Below are 19,717 nucleotides of genomic sequence, written 5' to 3'. Positions count from 1 at the left end.
TTCCTTCTTTAATTTAGTTACTATAAAAATGCTGCTGCTGTGGGTTGTACTGTAAACTTTGTGTTCTGTGTGCTTTAATGAAAGATGCTGAAAGCTTATGTATTTGTGCAGAAAAGAAGAGTGTCTTCTTTTTCTTCAGGATCTTACAAATGACATTTTGAGTGGAAGTTGTTACCAGGAAGAGTAAGTGTTTTGCGTTTCTTAGTTTTCACTTTAGCTAGAAAATACTGACCAGTTATTTAATTGATGTAAAGGAATGATGTTTTTAATTAGGTTAAAATGAAATTTGAAGCCAGTTTAGCTTGGTGTATATTCTTGTAACTGCATTTTATAGGACTCCTGATTTAAACTGAGCAGCTGAACAGAAAATACTGGTAGTCATCCTTGTATTTCCCAGTAAATTCTAGTAGAAACATGCAAATGTCATATTTTCTGATGCTGTTCTCAGTCTCATTCCTGTACACAGTAAGGCAACAAGTGTTACTGTGACAACACTTTGATTCCAGTTCCAAGTCAGTCCTGATGGAACAAATTTGAGTTACAGTGATTGTTCCTTAGCAAATTGTGTCACAGCAAAAGATTTTGTGTTTAGAGTTCTTTCTCCCTTACAGAAGAGCAAAATGAATTAATGCAATAATTACTTCCTCTAGGATGTGTGCTCTGTCAATTAACAATGCATGCATGAAGACTAGAGCCAAATGTACTCAGTTGTGCTGGTGCCCAATGCATCATCCTTTTATGGTTTCACAATCTGTATGTGCTCCCATGCCACCTATCCCACCTATCAATTTTTAGCAGAAAACTATCTTCTATCCATGGGTCTATTTGAAGGCCTGCTCAAAGCTGCAACACTGTGTCCCCTTTTTCTATGCCATGGCCTGGCCAGCATTTTAAATAGGAGGCTCTTTGGCTGAGAATTTACCACAAGTGTTCAGATTGTCTTGGTCAAATGCTTCGCCTTGATTCTGGAGAGGTGTTAACCTCTTGGTGTGAATCAAGCTCATTCTGATACCACACCAAGATTTTCTACTGATAATCCCTAGGGCTCTTTTAAAATTGTTTTAAGAAACCATGGACATTTTATTTGTTTTCTAAGCAAGCAGTTGAAGGCAAGAGCTTTCTTTTTTCCTTCTAAGTGTAGTGGTTTTCAGACTTTTACATTTGATGCCTGAATTAGAAATGGAGGTTTCCATTTGAATTTTCTGATTACAGTGTGAGGAACAGTAGAAGCTTTGGACATCACAGTCTCAACAAACATTGAAGAGGCTGCTGAGCTTCCTGCCTGCCCATTCACATTGTTTAAAAAAAAAAAAAAAAAAAAGGATAACTTTAAAACAAAATAAAGACTTAATCTGCTGTGTGTCAGCCTCCAAATTAACAGGAAGACTGGTATCCTTCAGAAAACAAGCATTTTCTCAATAGTAAAAAAACCAAACAGAAGAACCCAGGCTAGTACATAAATGCTGTGACAGCAGCAAAGGGTTGTGCTCCATGCTAAGCCCAGCTCAGGGCTCAAGGGTGACTGTGCTTAGGCATATAGGGTGAAAGGACCAACCTTTTGAATTCAGATAGAGGTTTTTAGATGCTGTGCTCTCTTCCCTTGAAAATAAAGGTTACTAGAAATATATGAATGATCATCTGTTATTTTCTTGGGTCACCTCTAGTAACAACGTAATTTCTCTGCAGAATACAAGAAAGCAATCAGTAGTGGACTTTCATTTCAGTTCCAGAACTGAATTTCTAAATAGGTCTTTGAGACGAGCTAGAAAAGAAACAACTGTCGGCCTTAGCAAACATGCTGCAGGTTGTATACAATAGGCACATACTTTAAAATCTCCATTTATTTAGATGAGTTTGCCTACAGTTAAAATGATTAATGCTCTTGCAATTCAAATAAGTAGCATACAACCAAAACAGCCCTTCTAGCACCTCTGATTCATTGCAAATGTATATATATAAAATGTATATATATATATATATATATATATATACTATGACTGCATGAAAACACAAACCGGGTTGGGTTTCAATAAATTACAACTGCGGAACTTGGAAACCTAATCTCCCTGTCAGATTTCATTTTTACGGGTGCTCACATATCACAGTGAGCACAGCTTTTGCTTGCAGATAGTCAGACCATCAAGAAAAATATTCGGAGTGTTTTTTGAAGGCATCTCTCTTGCCCTAGTCCACCTTGTCAACAAAACTATAACCAAGAAAGTTCAACTCCTGTTGTTTCCCTTAAAAGCTATTTCTTTTAAATAACTGGAGCCCTGAGGAGACCATGCAAATGGTGTAAAGTGTGTTGACTAAAGGCAATTCAGAAATTGCCTTCTAGTAATGCAATATCCTGGACAAAGGGACTCCAAATATAGCTGAATCTAGAAAGCTGCTTACAGCAGCCTCCCCAGTCTCACAAATACAGCAGAGCAGAACAACATTCCCATGGAGAGCACCAATAGTCTTCACTAACTGCAGAAAAAGTAATTGGAGATATACACATGAAAGACTGTTCCTGTCTGAGCCCTTGCCAAACTGCATTCACTTCGAACAATCTTACAGAGGTTTAAGACTTCATTTCTTAAATCCGTTTAAAGCTATGACTCAGAAGGGGGAAGGAGGTGGAGCAACACTGAAAAGTTGGGATATATTCTAAATGATCTGGAAAGACAGGCTGAGTGGTATTTCTCATTTGAAAGTATTCAACCTTTGAACAGGTTGGGTTTTTTTTCCTTCTCTCTTTTTTTTTTTTTCCCACTAATGTTAGCTTTCATTATTTTTAAGGGTGTTAGAAGATGTATTTGAAATGCATATTAAAAGTAAGAGGCATAACCTTGATGAGGTAAGCAAAAAACATCTTTTAATAAATACACTGTCATCTCCGGCAGAAATGCTGTATATCAATGCTGAGCAACCCTTTATGGCAAATTGACTGCTACACAATTTAAATAGAAGGCAAGGAAAAACTAATTCTACAAAATCAGCAGGAAGGGTGCTTTCCGTGGAGGACTGCTAAAGAGGTTTTTCTGTAAGATTTTGTGTGTTATTCTAACAAGGTCTCTAGAAGGTAGTTAATATACTGAGTGTGCAGAATTGCTGTAATTATATAAAACCTGTTTATGAAGAATGTTTCTTGCAGCACTTTTTTTTTTTTTTTTTTTTTTTGCTGCAACTGCAACTTTCTGTAAAAGAACAGCAAGAGACTTGTGGGTTGCGACTAAACACAGTAAGAAAACCTTCTTTTTTTAATAGTTTCCTTTTAGGATTTTGGTCTCCAGAGCAGAATAAAACTCCAGAGTTCAACATTAAGGCTCCCCATGTGGTTCCTGCTAAGAATTAAACACCTCAAAGTTCTTACCTGAAAATCTCACATGCTGAGAATGAAGTGATCTGTGGAGAGACGACACAAAATGGCAGGCACACACGTGAACTCACAGTCGTCTCTCTCTGCAACAGATCTGGTATCTTACTTAGGATGAACAAAATAACCTCTGCCTGTTTTAACCTAGAACTTGGAGCCCTCAACCGAGAACACACTTATAACTTCTCTTTGAAAAGCCTGAAAATACATTGTGTTCCTTTTAAAATCATTCACAAAGATAATGGTATTAATGGGGTCTTTACTATCGTAACAGACTGGCTGAAGCATTCCCTATGAAACGGGGAAACATATTTCAATGCCTGCCCTACTCTGGGGAGGCCCCAGTCCAACTCTGCAGCTTGTGAACAAAAGCTGTTTATTTCCAGGTTTTGAATTTGTTTCTCAGCACAAGGTAATAGGAAGGACTGGAAGTGGAGTCACTATACAGGGAGGTTGCAGAACTCTTTTAAAAAGCACTCATCCCACAATTCTCACCATGCAGGGAGTGAGACTACTAATTCCAGCATTGAGAGGGATTTTGTGCTCGAGTCCTTCATAGAATTATGAAATAAGAATGGTTTTGGCTGGAAGGGACCTTAAAGACCATTCAGTGCTAATCCCCTGATGTGAGCAGAGCTGCCTCCCACTAGATCAGGCTGCCTGGGGCTCTATCCAACCTGACTTTGAATAACTCCAGGGCATCCAAGACTCTTTTGGGCAACCTGTTCCAGTGACTCATTGCCCTGGTTGATTTTAAGAAGGCATTTCAACTTATGAGCAAGAAGAGTTCATGGTCAGGGGTATAAACTTTGCCTTCTAAAACTTACACTGATACAGCAGATTCAGGTGGGAGGATTTTAAGAAAGTGTCAATGGTATAGCATTTAAATGGGCTACTTTGGCTTATTTGTTTTTGTAAATTTGCAGAGCTGACTTTAAACATTGCACTTTCTCCAACATGTGGGAGCTACACATATGTTTTACATAATGAATAAATAATAACCAAAGACATTATAAAATAATTAGAACATGGAAGGTCATTTTGTCTTTCACAGTGATGTGATTAGGAGATAAGCAGTGTTTTTGTATCTGTTTAGATGCTGATCTTGCTGACAGTCAGTAGGTAGCGAAAGTGAGAAAAAATCTGAACTGAAATTCAGGTAATTTTAAGTGAGCTTTGTGGAAAAAAATCAGTATCTGCACCTCAGTTTGAGAAGATTCATAATTTCCATCTGACAAAAGGATGCTGAGCTTATTTTTAAGGTCAACACCTTCAAGAACGATTGCCTTACAGGCAGAGCTGAGAATAGTTTAACAGGAGACTGAAAGAACTCAATTCCTTCCAGAAGGATGAGTTTGCATACAGTAGTGCATTTAAACTACATCCTATCACAATGTGTGATATCATGTGTATTCTCCTGCAAAAACAAGAGTTTGAAATAATATCAAAAAGGAAGAATAAAACTAAGTGGCAGTGAACAGAATTAAAGGACTTTTTAAACCATATAGTAGCATGTTTAGTCATGCAGTGATGGGAGGAATAATACCCAAACTTTCTCTACATGTTAGAAGGATGTAAAGTGATCAGAGAGAAGAAAGGTTCTTTGGGATGGTTAAATGAGAAGTGTAAGCATAACCAGCATCCGAAGAACTTTGCAGGCAGTGAGGTTGGTTAGAAGGGGCACAGTTCACACAGGGGAAAGAATGGAAGCTGAATTATTTTGAGACTTTCAAAAGAGGATTGACCAGTTCCATGAGGATGGAAGAGAGTTCCTGAGTGGACCTTTTATCTTACAAAAATACTTTTACCTCTTTTAGTTTGTTGTCTTGAAACCAAACTCTTTCTACTCACTACTGCTGTTTTGCTGGACCAGGTAGACAAAATAGGCAGATAGATAGAAACATTTGTCAAGGACTTTGCAGTGCTTATTTGACCCACATTGGATGTCTGCCAACTTACTGTTTGGGTTCTTGTTTTCCCTGCTCTGCTCTTCTGTGTAATTTCTATCTAAAACCAGCACCTCTGCAAGTTCCTTCTGGCACTTACGCTGGCATAGCATCAGAGACTGTTCCCTAAAACAACTCTACTCTGGACTGCATTGCATATCACGAGGATGCTTAAACCCATCTGACTGAACTGCCTGTCTCAGTGCCTCTTCAGTTTGCTAGTTTGCTTGTGCTTGGACATGCATCAACCAAACAATCCCCCCCTCTTACAGGAAACTCAGAGCTGTTGCACCCATAGTCTTATGGGGTCACCTTAGAAGGAGATATATCAGCAAACAAGTGTGGCTTAGGATGCTAATGTGATAATTGCAGGCTTAATCATTAAAGTGAACAAGCAGTTTACCAACAGTCACTTACAAGCACTGTGCACTGTTACCATTTAAATACAGGTTTTTGTAATATACCATAATGCTGCATGTGAGAAAGTTTCAAATGTGAACCAGTAAAAATAAAAATGACTGTTGTTAGGTGAGCATAGGAATCAAGCTTATTCTTTTCACAACAACAAATGTCACTGATCGCGTATGTAGTCTCTTGCCTCCAAACCAGCACTGACCCCATGACAGGCAGAAGGGGAAACGTCTTGTAAAGCAGATTCTATTCTGCATAGAACATAAAGTAGGCATTTTGTACTTTGCCACAGTAACATGGTTAGTATTTATTCTCACCGAAATTTCTAAAGTTTCATTTCAACTTCTTAAACTTCTTCTGAAGTTTTAACTGGACATATTCATTCACTGCCTGCTCTGGCAGTGTATAAGGTATACTGACATGTTGCTGTTCTTCCTATTTCATTTGTGTGTGTGCAGTGGCAAATACTCATCTCTTCAAGAACAAAGGTACTTGTCTACATAAATCAGGGTTTTCACATATGGAGACAACTGGAAAAATGTGTAGAAAATGTAAACAGATGACCATCACCAAACTTGGTCCGTCTCACAGCCACAGGACATGTGCATACCTTCACATCTGTATAGCTGACAACTTTGATTAGTCACTGAAATCAAGCACAATCTGCTCTCCAGGTCGTACTTTAGTTATAGGTCAGCAAGCTTCAAGAATAGATATAGAGTGGAAAAGAAAAGAGCATTTACAAAGTGAATACAGAGGATCAAGTCTGCTGACTCAGCAATGTGCAGATCTGACAGCAAGCTCTAATGGTCTTCAGCCTTCCATAGCCTTGGACACTTCCCTTTTGTCAGAGGTTCACTTTAGCAGTTCACTTGAAAAATCAGAATACAAATATAAAATTGCCTGTTAACATCAAGAAAGAGTGGTCTTCTGGATAGGTTTTAATAAATTTTAGATTAATTCAGAAATTACAGCAAGTATTGATTTAAAGTCATGGCGGTCAGGGGCTGAAGTTTCTCTTTTCTCTATTCTTGAGTATTTCTTCATGTCTATAGCAAGACCATAAATCTCTCTAAAGAAAAACAAATCCCTTTGATATCAAAGACTGCAAACATCAAAAAAACACCTGTGCAGAGATGTATGGGAGCCACATACGTGGGAACTGCCCCCATATTTTCTTGCCAGAGCTAAAAGCTAAGCTAGAAGAGTGAGTCAGTTTCAAATCACTGGACATTATGTGTTTAGAGCTCACAAAGAGTGGATTATCTATTGTCCCTAGTGTACTTCAACAAGAAGAACGAGTTTTCTGTTAAAATGCTTAATATTCAGAGATCACTATATTGACCTTCAAATTGAGCTTGAGTTTTAAGATTTTCCCAATATCTTACTCAAAATCTGCTGAGTTTCCAATTCTACCCATCCTTTTTCCCTTCTACACAACAGCTCTTAGAGTCCCTTTTCTGTCATGAATTCCCACAGTCACCTTCCAAAGAACAAAATGAGATGGTTTGAATTTGGTTGGCATTTCATCACTTCTGCTGTGGCCTTGCTTCTGTGCTTTGTCCTAACACTGGATGCATTCTGCAGGGGGATTTAGCTAAAGAAAGTTAAACCTGAGTGCAAAATTTCTTGCAAATGAAAGATAACATCTCTGAGACTACTTTAGTGAGCCGAAGGAAATAATTGAATGGGTTAGAGGCAACAAAAGTGAAACAACTACTTAAATGAAACCTCATTTCAGTCTTTTTCTGTAGTTAATTAAGTATTGAGGAAAATGGATGTAGAAAGCACATTTTTAAGCAATCAAGTACTGCCAGAAATCAAACCAGCAATTTGAAAAGAGAACAACTCTGCTCTCTGGCACCTGACAAAATATTTGACAGGGAACAATATGTACAGTACTACTTAATTGAGAGGCAAGGAGAAGAATAATCACAGATGCATTACCGAACTTATAGAAGTTATCTCTAATATACCACTGGGATGATACAAATTTGTGGAATCCTCCTGACTGTTATAGCAAGCCAGCGATCTCTTACATTTCCATCAATATTTTTACATTGCACCCTAGGTAGCAATGTAGAAATAGCAACTGAGTTGTCTGAAAATGAGAGACTTGCCTTTAAAATGACTTCCAGCACACACTTCCTTCAGCTAGAGAAGAAATAAGAAATAAGCGGGAAAGAAATCTTCATTGAAGTTTGCTCTGTTAACAACATTCTTTGATAGAGCTCTTCAAAGCACCCTTTGCCAATTCCTATGTGAGTGAGTGTGGCTATTCAACTGTCAGTCCTGCATCAGGTTTAGCTGACCATCTTCAGTGTCAGTATCAGAGCAAAGACGAGACTTCAGTCAGATCTTCTATCCTTCAGCTCTGTATCCAAACACAGCATCATCTATGTTCACGAACTTAATTGTTTTAGAAGCTTTGGCACCACTTTCACAGCAATATTCTATTTGCTGCCATTGATTCACTAACCATACATTTTTTCTTTGTATTTTTTGCATGTCAGGAGGATGCTTATAACACAGGCAAAATACTGTTGTGTCATAGAAGCTGACTGAGACAGCTAAATGAACTGGTAACCTTCAAATTCTTATAAAGAACACCATTTAGAGGATGTACAGTTAATGTGAGATTGCTGTTTAGAGTCTCTGATATAAACTAATATTTTCAGGCATAACAGCCTGCCTCACTAGATTTATTGACCTGAAGATAGTGCCAGGAACCAGAAACTTCAATAAAAAGAGGTACAAGATGAGGTAACCCAAGTTAAACAAGGAGCTATAAGCAAGTATGAGATATTAAGATCTCAGAATCATAAAACATACTCTTTCCTTCTGTAATTACTCATAAGAAAATGGCAAGAAAAAAAAATGCACAGGGATGGTTTATCGGCCATCTCCATTGCAACTTCTAGCCCATGATCTGAATTTAAGTTAATTAAAAAGGATTCCAACTGTGTTCCTTAGACGACTTAAAGTCTTCAGTCAGTGCCAGACAACAACTAAAGCCACGCACACTTAAAAATTAACAAGAGAACTGATTTTCAGCACAGGGAGGAAAGAATACAGAACATTTATCTCTGTGTATAGTGAACAAAGAATTGAAGTACTCTCCAGCCAACATTAATAATTTCCCACTCTCCTATTTTGCCTCTGAAAGAATGCAGTAATCTGATGTGGATACACAGACTTCACAAAAAAAATGTCATCCTTCACAACAGCAGAGGCACTTACACTGCATTTCATGTGGTACTCAGCAGGCCTTTTAACAAGAGAACCATGGAACACCATCCAGTGCCAAGAGCAGATTCTCAATATGTTTTCATCTAATTTATAAAATTTAGTTGTAAAAAGGCAAAACACTGAAAGATTCTGACTTTCTTGTGCACTCATAAACCACCAGAGCATTCACCTAAGTATTTCAGTAGCTGAAAAGTGAAGAGTATGTAATGTGTTTACTTCTTCTAGGGAGAAAAACAAACCCAACAATGTAAAAAGCCAAGCTGATTTAGCCATTTTTTAGCTACATCACGATTTTATCCGTTCTAAACTCTACACTACAGTGTTCAGTTGTGCACATTTTTGTCTGAAAACACATAGGTAACAAAAGCATACCTGTCCTTCTGTCATAGGATAAATATGTAGGTCACTCCAAAAATAATGCCTCTAATTGTTTACATGGAAACTAGTTACAGGGCACAATAACACTATTTGACAGAGCAAATTTGCAGCTACAAAACGCTGCTTTTCAACACAGTTACCACTGTTAGTTAGCTATGCATTTTTGCCAGCAATAAACAAGAGCCCAAATGCTGCACTTTTAAAAATCAACACCTGTGGAGGTGACCCTCGATTTCACAGCTGCTATGAAGGCACTGTTGCTGAGAAAACATTGCCCATGCAGTCTACCTTTCATCAGCCCAAAGAGATGGGAGTCAGAAGGTACCAAATCCAGACTACACAGTGGGTATGGTAGGACTGTCTGGCCAAGACTATCAATGTATTTCACAGCTTTCAAACTGGTACGGAGCCTGGAATTACCTTGTTGCAAGAGGAAGATTGCCTTCTTCTCCATCCTGACTCCGGAAGCTTGAGCTTTCAGCTTATTCAGCGTCATGATGTAGAAGACATAGTTAATGACTCGTTCAGGTGCTGGGAAATCCAGGATAATCCCTTTCCAGTCTCAAAAGACAGTGCACATCAGTTTACCCACTGAGGGCTGCATCTTGATCTTTTTCTTTGACAGGGATTTCACGTCACCACTCCATGGACTGCCATTTTGACTCTAGTTCATAGCAGTGACATCACATGTTACCATCAGTAATGATACAATCCATTAAACTCTCACCTTCAGCCTTCTATTTGTTCAATAGGTCCTGGCAAACCTGTGCATGATGTTCCTTCTGTTCTTGTGTGAGCATTTGTGTGGCCCACCTGATGCAAACTGTAATATTCCAACATTACTATCATTGTTTTCAATATATTGAAGTCAATCCTCAGCAGCATACTTAGTTCCATGGTAATAACCCACCAGTTCACACAGATGAACTGATCAAAATACTTTTCATTTTGTGGTGTGACAGCTGTGCATGTCCATCCAGAACATGTCTCATCTTTCATGTCTTCATTATAGCTGCTGAAATGCACCACCCACCCCTTCATTGTGCTTGCATCCACTGTTTAGTCTCCACAAACGTTCAGTAAGTGTCAGTGGGTGCCATTTTTCCCACATGGAGAAATTCAATGACACATCTTTACACCTTATTTACTTCCACGTCAGATGCCATTGTGCCAGACTGCCTCTCTGCTGCTATCGGTAGCACAGTAACCAAGTGCAATAGAATATTGGTGGGAAGGTTCAGTCTCCACTGACATACCACCAACATAGGCCCATGCTCAGTAAACAGTGTTTACTACTGCTGGGACTTGATTTTAAAAAGAAAAAATTTTACCAGCTCTACCCAAGTAGTAGTTGAGAGACTGTAGCTCTGTTTTGAATGGTGCAGGGTTTACTCAGGTCTGTCACTGCTGTTCTGCTGTTTCTGTGCTCTGAAAAGGTAGGGCAGAATCCAACCTGGGAGCATTTAAATTTGGCAAACGAGAGGGTAATTCAAACACTGGTCCTTAACAGTATTCTTACAACAGCAGTAGCCAAAGAAATCTCCTTTAATGTTTTTCTTTAATTCCTAGGTAATGCGGAGAAGAATAGTTCAAAGCCTAAAGAAAGAACTGAATGCAACTCAGCCAGATCCTTCCAGCAGCAGTAACAGCACACAGCAAAAGGACACCAGCATTCTGGCAAAATACTTTTAGCCTACAACTTATGACATTCCAAAAAGCAATCAAAGTTAGCAAGGTTAGCAAGCTAAATTATATAAACACCAGTTACAGTCTAAACCTTTGGCAAACAGGAAAACTAGGAAGAGATCCAGCTAATGCATCTTCCTGTTACGTGACATATCATCACTATGACAACAGCCAGGTCACTGTGCTGAGAACAGTGCCAGAGCACCAAGGACTGCATGTGTACAGGGGCTTCACAATCCAAATAGAAATCTAGATGTAAATGTCTTTTCAACTGTTCCTGATAGCTGACACCATCAAAACACACTCCCTATGCGGTCCTCTTACTAGGAATCCTGATGAGGCATCTTGATTTTCTCCTATCACATGCTTCATTTACAGATAGGTTGGAAATTAAGTTTTAGATACAGCTTTCAAAACCTTACATGAATTGTGACCTGAACTCTCACTGGTTTGCAATAGGATGTCAAATACTAAGTTCCATTTTTAAGTGATTTAGGTATTAGTTTAAGTAAAGATCTCTTGAAAATCTTAACCTATTTTAGTTCATATCCAAAAAACTAAGACTAGTGACTACTACAGTACACAAAAGTAATGGAGAACAAACAGATACCGTGATCTATCAAATTGTAAATGTTTCACACTTACCAAAATCTAAGAGCTTATAAAATTCAAACATGGCCAAATGGGAAAAGACGTGACTACAAGAGCCCCAATTCTGCCCTTTAGTAATGATATTTACTCCATTAAAAATTAGTTATTTAAACTTTTCTGGTTAAGGTTAAATAGCTTTCTAAAGATAGATGTTTTTTTCCATGCTCTTCTCCAAGTGGGACACTTTTCAAATCATCAAATGAAAACAGAAAAACAAAGATGAGGATAAATAAAACAGTCCAGTATTGTTTTTTCTATTGTTACCACTATTTTCCCACTCGTATTTCTATTTCAAGATGTTCTTTGTAACAAGTGTTAATAAAAAAAAAAATAATAATAATTAAAAAAAAAAAAAGCTACATGCAATTCCATAGAAAAGCTCTATATAGATTGACAGTGAAAATATTTATTTATCTTAAATACTTTATGAGCAGCCTTGTTGGAACACTGACAGAAGCTGAGGCAGTCAACTTGCATTCTTTAAGATGGGCCTCTTCTGGTCTCCCTGGAAGTTGCCTCTAGGCCTAGTGCCACAGGGATTGTTCTAATTACCTAATATCTGAGTGAACAAACAACGAGAGAAGTGTAAGAAAAAGCCACAAGACCTGCTGATCCTGATGCCAGCAGTAGATGTGTGTAGTCACTGAAGGATAACTTGTATGAAAGGTTTCATATTTTCCATAATATACTTATATATTCCATAAGAATATGGAATGTTTTGGTTTGTTAGATTTGTTTGAGATAAATGCTGAAATTCTTCAATGATCTTCTGGTTATACCAATTTGTAGATCAGTTTCTTCTTGCTCAGGGCATTCTAAATGACAATGCTGTCAGTACAGCAGAGTAACATTTCTTCTGTATTTTTGAGAGAGAAAAGCAGTCCAAGCTGACCAACAGTACAACCTGAAGTAGAACCTTATCTTTGTGTCATTAGAGAAGCACTTGTTATACTCTGAAGTTCAACTTAATTCGAAAGAAAATTTTATTGCTCCAAGAACTCTTTTTCAGGCAGTAGAAAACATTACTACCTATCCATTTTGAAAGAAGGAATGACATCTTTCTGATGGAAGAATGTGATAAAATCCCCCTTCCATATCGCTTGGAGTCATAGAGTACTACTGTTTGTATACTGGCGCTTAATTTCCTGATACTTGGGTAGGTGAGCACAATCAATATGAACTATTGGAAAAGTAATCAATATGAACTATTGGAAAAGTAATTTCAGTTGGATAACGACTGGTTGAGTTTTCTCTTGCACAGAACTGCTCTACTTTAGCTGCATTTTCTGGCTGAGTTACTGCTATCTCTGCTTTTTTTTTCTTTTTTTTTTTTTTTTTAACTGTTTTAACAAATGGATTTAAGTCAATTATCTGCAGTAATATTCATATAAAATGTCTCATTTAAGTCCAAGAATTGTAGGACTGAAGAGTGACTTCCTTCAGAGAATCAGAAGCCAGCCATTATTGGTAGAGTGAGTACTATGTGTTGTCACAGTGTCCATTTATCAGAGGTGATGATTAACACTAAGATCTTCAGCTACAGTCAAAACCAGAGTACACCAGGAAGTACAGATTACAGATGACAGTTAATACCAAGGAAAATGTACAATCCTTTCTGGATTTGTTTGGACCAGGTCTTTTCCTCTCACAATTTTTCCACCTGGAAGAAGTTATATGAAAACTGCTGTGCACTGGATTCTGCTTCTATCTGGTTATACGTGTATGTGCAGGTACAAATGAAACTGCTGCCTCATTTTGAGTTATGAAACAGTGGTTGCCTCAATTTTCCCAGAATCTAATAGTTTTAAGAGATGCTCAAGTGATCTTAATTTCCACTTGTAAATCACCCTTCTGTACACAGGATGAAGAGCAACAGTGGCAACATACAGTCCATTTTTTGGTTTAGTGGTTTAATTTTTTTTACAAGTTTATATAGAATTATTTACAGAAAACTCTACAGAAGATCTGTTCTTTCATAATCATCCTACAACTTTTAGTTCCATGTTCCATTATTACTCCACAACTGTTAGTACATATACAAGAACAAGATCTGAAGAATATTGTTAACCATTTGATCCGAAAAAAAGAATGTTGACCCCCATATAGGTCTGATACTTATTTGAAAAACATGAAAAATTGTTTTTCCATGATCGGTTGTGCTGAGCTGTAATTAAATTCACAGATTTATTGCACCTTACAGTTTTCTTGCTGTTGGTCTTGTTTGGGTAGCGCTTGTTCATTTCGGGAATTTTTGGCTTTATGAATCATATGAGTCTCCCTAATATTGTCAGAGACAATATTTGTGGATTGCTTATATGGCCAAAGAGGTGACCTTGAAGAAGATTTCATCGGTGAAAAAGCTGATCTTGCTTGGGACTGCTGTTCATCAGCTATCTGTAACACAAACAGAAATGTTCTGTTTTACTGGTAATGGTGAACTGTTAGCTTTCTGCAGAAGGTCAAAAGTCTCAGAGCAACAGACTGTTGGGAATTTGGATAAAAAAAAGTCCTTCAGCAAAGAGGAGGACTGACTCAGAAATAATTCCCTCACGTAAGATAAAATCAGGTTACTACTAATTGCTTCTTATTTGCTGTAATCTTGACTCTGTCCAGTGAGAGCCTACAACAGGCTTATGCAGTGCTGGCAGGTGATTAGTATGTAACTTCTTGGAGCTGTGATTTCCTTCCTTTTTGAGCTACTCTGTTGTTTCATTTTTGTGTTTGCTTGTTTTTTCCTCCAACAAACACCCTCCATTTGGTTCTGAACTTATAGGAAATTGTACGTAAGTGACTGTAAATAAATAATACATTTACTGGTATCACTTAAAGTAACAATGAGAGACCTCCAGACAATGCTTGTAAGCAGCAGCAAGTTCTGATGTGGCAAATTAGAAGTTTATGCAGGTGTCAAGTAAAATAAGTATCGATATATGTATACTTTCAAATTCTGGTTGCTCAGCTTTAAGACGGTATTGTTAACAACTTTGGAGGGAATACCAGACAACAAAAGATTTACTTCTATCCTGAGGTTGGACCATTTTCTGTAATCTGCAAAGAATTTGCAACAGCTTAAAAAGAATGCCTTATTATGATGTGTTGTGAAACATGTAGCAGTGTGCCACATTAATGAAAACACTTCTGAGTTTATTTAAACTTTACTAAATCTTTTCTTTCACTAATAAAATCATCTTGCAGAACATCATTCTATTATTTATTTTGGTAACCCCGAACTCTAGTAATTGCTTACATTAAATTTGCTCCTTATCATCTAAGCGTTCTCTATTTACATGTTTAACACACTCTCAAATGTCTGCAATTACTTCATAGCCTTTTAGAAAGTGGAACTTCAAGAAAAGTTGGCAGAAAAATTTAATCCTTGATTCTCACTTGCAGAGATTGTTACATTTTTCACTTATATCTGTTCTTTAATACTAAACAAAAGAAATCAAAAATATATCTGCACTTAATTTACATTTCCAAGTAGATTTCCCTATGAGGTCACAAACTACATCAATTTGCAGGTTGCTAACATGGTCTAGACCTCTATGTTTTAGTGAGTCAGTGTTTATAATCTTACTTCCGCTCTACTCAGAGTGATTTGAGTCAGATGAATACGCTTAGTGAACATACTGGCTTTCCCCGTGGCTTTCATTCACAGATACGCTTTTGAAACATTACCTTTTGTGGTTTGCTGCCACCAGGTGTCGAATAGGAGTGCTCACCAAGATGATCCCATCTCCCTGTTCGTACATCTTGTGTAGGTAAGGGCAAATTCTCACTTTGGGAAGCCAGATGAGGACTGGTCCATAGATTGAGGGTGGTTCTACGTAAAATATAAGGGCTAACCCTTTCAGTGGGGATGTCAGCAAAACCTAGAATACAAATAGTTTCTATTAAATACAGCCAAATAACCTACACTTTTTCTTCAAATGAATGGATCTTCTTTTCACCATGGGGATTAAAGCAGATGATGACAATAAATAATTTGTCATACTGAAAATCTAAAAGACTACTGAATTGCTCTTCTGTATTCCAAATTTCATATGCAAGTCCTGAAAACAAAAGGCAATGTACAACAGTTATTTTATACAGCAAAGCATTTCAGACAAGTGTTGGGTCTTTTTTTTTTCAATACATATATCATCATCCTGAAATGAGTTTCAGCCTGAAAACACATGTACTGTTTTCACTAGCATTTAGTCAGAACACATTCTATCAGAACACTACTTCTATGCTATACAGTTATAAATTCTTTATTTTAGAGCTGCATTGTTACAGATTCTGTTATCTCACTATCGAGTCTAGAAGTCAAACATTAACTGAAGCACGTGTCTTCAAGGAGGTATATTTTCATAAAAATAATAATGCTGGTAAGAAAACGAATTGCAAATACTGGATCAGCTTAGAACTCCTGATTTCTGAGAGTGATCACGGAAGCTGAGGCGACTTTACAGTTTGTCTTAAGATTACCATTGCATTTATTATAAAAAGGTACTTAATAAGCAATTGAGCATATAATATATTTTTCAAACCCTAATTTGTGCATTCTCCTCAGGTACTTCTTGCTTTAGCAAACTGATACGTGGAATATCAGGCCACCTAATTCCATCCTGTTAATAGATGAAACACAACCCTCATGTAGTTGTTAAGGTACTGCTGCTGAGAGCTGGAAACAGTTTTGACTTGGGAGATTTTAAATCATCCACTGCAGAGCCAGGTGGAACCCACCATGCCCAGAATGGGACAGCAGCAACCCACAGCCCCACCACCAAGTGCCTGCCAGGCAAACCCCATGCAGCTATTAACCACCTCTTTGAATAAGTTAAAGTTATAAATACCTCTTTTAACTACTTCTGGAAGCCCATCTGGCTCATAATCCAAGTTCTCCCGATTCTTCAAGTTTTGACAGGTATCATCCTTCCTCTTTTTTTTTGAGCTAGACTCTGGCAAAGGAGATCTTGGTTCTCCATTGTCCTTCCTGGTGTCTTCACATCTCTGTCTTTTAGTAGAAGGCTTAGTAGTATCTTCATCCCATCTCATCTCTTTGTCAGACTGATTGCTCACAGTTGATGAGTTACCTGAATTTGGTGAAGAGCTGCTGACGGCATCACTTGTCCGCTGTTTCAGCTGACTATTCAACAAAGTGACTTGCATATTTAGCATCTCATTTGCTTCCTCAAGTTTATAGTATTTAACGATTAGAGAGCAGTATTTCTCCAAGTTCTCATTTGCCTCTCTGGTTTTCACTTCCACAGCTTTCTGTAATTCTTCCAGTTCTAACTTCATTTCTTCTGTGATGGCATTCTCATCAGTACCTTCCAAAGTAAAGTGTCTCTGCTCATATATTTTGTTTTTTAAAAAACGCACATACCAGAATTATAATACAATTGCCCCACATCTTATGATTAATTATACACGCACTACAACTGAGCTACCACAAAAAATAAGTGACACAGTATGTAACAAAATCAGTCATATTTTATGCATGGTAGAGTATTTGGTGAACAAAAAACAAACACAACATTCCAAAAGAAACCTTTATCAGTGCATAGGCAAACATTTTTTCTGTCCTTTGGTAGCTTCATAACACAACATTTTAAATTTAAGTTTAAAAATCATGCTTTATATTTATATTAGTTCTGCATACGCAAATTGGCACCTTAGGGGAAAAAACTTACAAACTAACACATGACTATGAAAGCATTAAGGCTACATCTAACTTTAATTACCTTCTTTTTCTGACACACTTTGATTTTTCTTCTTTAGTAGTTCTTCATACTCAGCTAATTGTTTCTGCAGCACTTCCTTTTCCTGTTCCATCTGCTTACAGGATTTAATCCACAGCTGCACTTCACTCTGGACAAATTCTTTTTCCTTGCTTAGTTGAACTATAGTGTTAATATTGTCAGCCTACAAATAAAAAATAGTTATTGCACCAGAAACATAATTCTTCTGTTTAAACATTACACTATTAACCTCAAGTGTTACTTGCTATTAGTTATAGACTATGGCTGTAACATGGATTTGCTTGCTTGTTTCTGTACAGCCTCATTATAGCAGCTCTTTTATCACAAGAAACTGGGAAGTATTCTTCTGGACAGATACATATATGAGATTAACTCTGCAGAAAACTCTCCACTTAACATCACCTCAATGTCCTCACATAATAAAGCACTGCATTCCAGGTAATGTAAATCAAACCAATATTCTAAAGTTTACAGCATTCTCCTAGTTGGTCTTTTTTGTCCCTAATGTATCACACTGACCAGAGGCAAGATACCACAAGCCTGATTTGCACTCTGTCTTTCAGGTATACTACTCTGAGCAGCGTCAGATCTTCGCTTCCATCATCTTCCTGTGCTACTCCTTGCTCATCTGGTCTGGCACCACACAGAAAGCACAGCTGGCAGCTTTGTGTCATATAGTTACAGTGCCATGGGAACTATATTTTGTCACTGGTACATATCCTGCAGTATTAAATCATTACACTGTTGGTGTTAAACAGATTAATTAACAATCAACACAACAGTGGAGGGAAGAAAGAAATTAAAAGCAAGGTGAATGTATTGCAATTCAACACTTAATTGCAAGGATGCTCAATCAATTATGAATCTTCAAGAGCCTTCTAGAGAGGGAATCTCATTTCAGAAATAGAAGCAAGAATTTGGAGCCAGCGATTAATCAGAGACAGAAGGAGTGCAAAAAATGAAGATAAGAAACACGCGGAGGAAACTAATAAACAGACATTCAGTTATGTGGACAGTTAAACTATTACCAAATTATAATTATGCACAGTAAGCAGAGCTCCTAGTAATTTTCATGAGAACTGATATACTATCAAGAATCAAAGATTAATGCTTAAAACAGAACATCCTCAACACCATCCACAAACAGAAAACAGATGCACTGCAAAGTTGCTTTGATTGTATACTGACCATGTTAATACCAGCTGTAATTTTTAAGGTAAATAACACTGTTGAGTTTAGCATCGCAAACCTATTACAGGTGATCTTGGTTGTAGTACACGTAACTCGTTTTTTCTAATGTAGATCAATAGTAACGATATTTTCTCCATGCTCTGAGTTCTCATTAGAGAAACAAAGGTTGATTCAAAGTCAAACCAAACCTCTGCAGCAGTGAATCCAGTCCCACACTTTCTTTAGTGCGCTCTGCCTTTGGTCTCACATAATCAGCAATGCTTGCATATTTTTTCTCACCTTAAGTTTTAGGAGTTCGCCTAAGGTCTGATTAGCTTCTTTAAGAGAATTATTTAGTTCTTCTTTAGTTGACTTCAAATGCTCAATCTCCAGTTTTTGTGAGCTGATGATGTGTTCTAATGAATTCATCTTTTCTTGACAGGCCTCAATTTGTATTTCATTCTGGAGGAAAAAAAAACATGCCTAATTACCATGATGCTAAAAAGGACATCCAGTTATATTTTGAAGATATACTTAATAGCATAACAGTGCCAACAGGAATTTCATAGCAAGTTTGCTTGGTACATTTTGAGGAGTTTAAAGCTGGAAGGCTTATTTGTCTTAAGTATAAATACATTTTGCACACCTGCATCTCACCTTTAGGAAGTTTGGAAGCCCTTATATAAGGCCTAGACATATGTGTCTCCTCCATAGAAAAAAATGGCTCTTTGTATATGACATGGATAAATCTACTGCATTTCCAACATATTTGTCATTATAGTCTCCACTGGTTAACATTACCTCACCTTACCTACCAAAACAACTGTTTCCCAGACTAAAATACACTGCTGTTTGCCCTTCTTCAAGTCCCAGCTAAGTTACATGTATGTATACACACAGAGACGCTTAAAAGTTATTGAATTTTGAGGCAAAAACCGCCTTTTACTGTTTTCTATATGAAACAAAAAGAAAAATTAATGCTTAATGAGTTCCAAGTTAAGCATATATAGAGTTTGGAAATACTGTTGCCATAGTTCCTTTTGCAACACAATCAGGAAATTTTTGTAAAACACCTATAACTTAATTAAAAAATCATAGCACTTATCTTCCCATTTTCT

The 19,717-nt window shown here is 37.3% G+C and overlaps 1 protein-coding gene and 1 pseudogene across 3 annotated transcripts in view; one reads left to right on the top strand and one right to left on the bottom strand.

Annotated features, from left to right (window-relative positions):
* The window catches only part of LOC107311089 (spermatogenesis-associated protein 7-like), a 50,580-nt pseudogene extending 39,417 nt beyond the window's left edge, over positions 1–11,163 (top strand). The window contains exons 9-11 of the transcript XR_014944547.1: positions 112–183; positions 2,785–2,842; positions 10,915–11,163. The product of XR_014944547.1 is annotated as a spermatogenesis-associated protein 7-like (transcript). The remainder of the gene's footprint in view (positions 1–111; positions 184–2,784; positions 2,843–10,914) is intronic.
* Positions 11,164–13,003: 1,840 nt separating this feature from the next.
* Positions 13,004–19,717, bottom strand: part of CENPF (centromere protein F) — a 34,735-nt gene continuing 28,021 nt past the window's right edge. For both annotated transcript variants that reach the window (XM_015857333.3, XM_015857332.3), the window contains exons 16-20: positions 18,900–19,061; positions 17,412–17,592; positions 16,521–16,997; positions 15,361–15,554; positions 13,004–14,076 (exon numbers count right to left, since the gene is read on the bottom strand). In XM_015857333.3, coding sequence (XP_015712819.2) covers positions 13,867–14,076; positions 15,361–15,554; positions 16,521–16,997; positions 17,412–17,592; positions 18,900–19,061 — 1,224 coding nt within the window. In that variant the 3' untranslated portion in view covers positions 13,004–13,866. The remainder of the gene's footprint in view (positions 14,077–15,360; positions 15,555–16,520; positions 16,998–17,411; positions 17,593–18,899; positions 19,062–19,717) is intronic.

Source organism: Coturnix japonica, chromosome 3, assembly GCF_054131305.1.
Source record: "Coturnix japonica strain WE chromosome 3, WE-NBRP24, whole genome shotgun sequence".
Taxonomy (NCBI): Eukaryota; Metazoa; Chordata; class Aves; order Galliformes; family Phasianidae; genus Coturnix; species Coturnix japonica.
The sequence above is the reverse complement of the archived record's forward strand: the minus strand, read 5'-3'. Positions and strand labels throughout refer to the sequence as shown.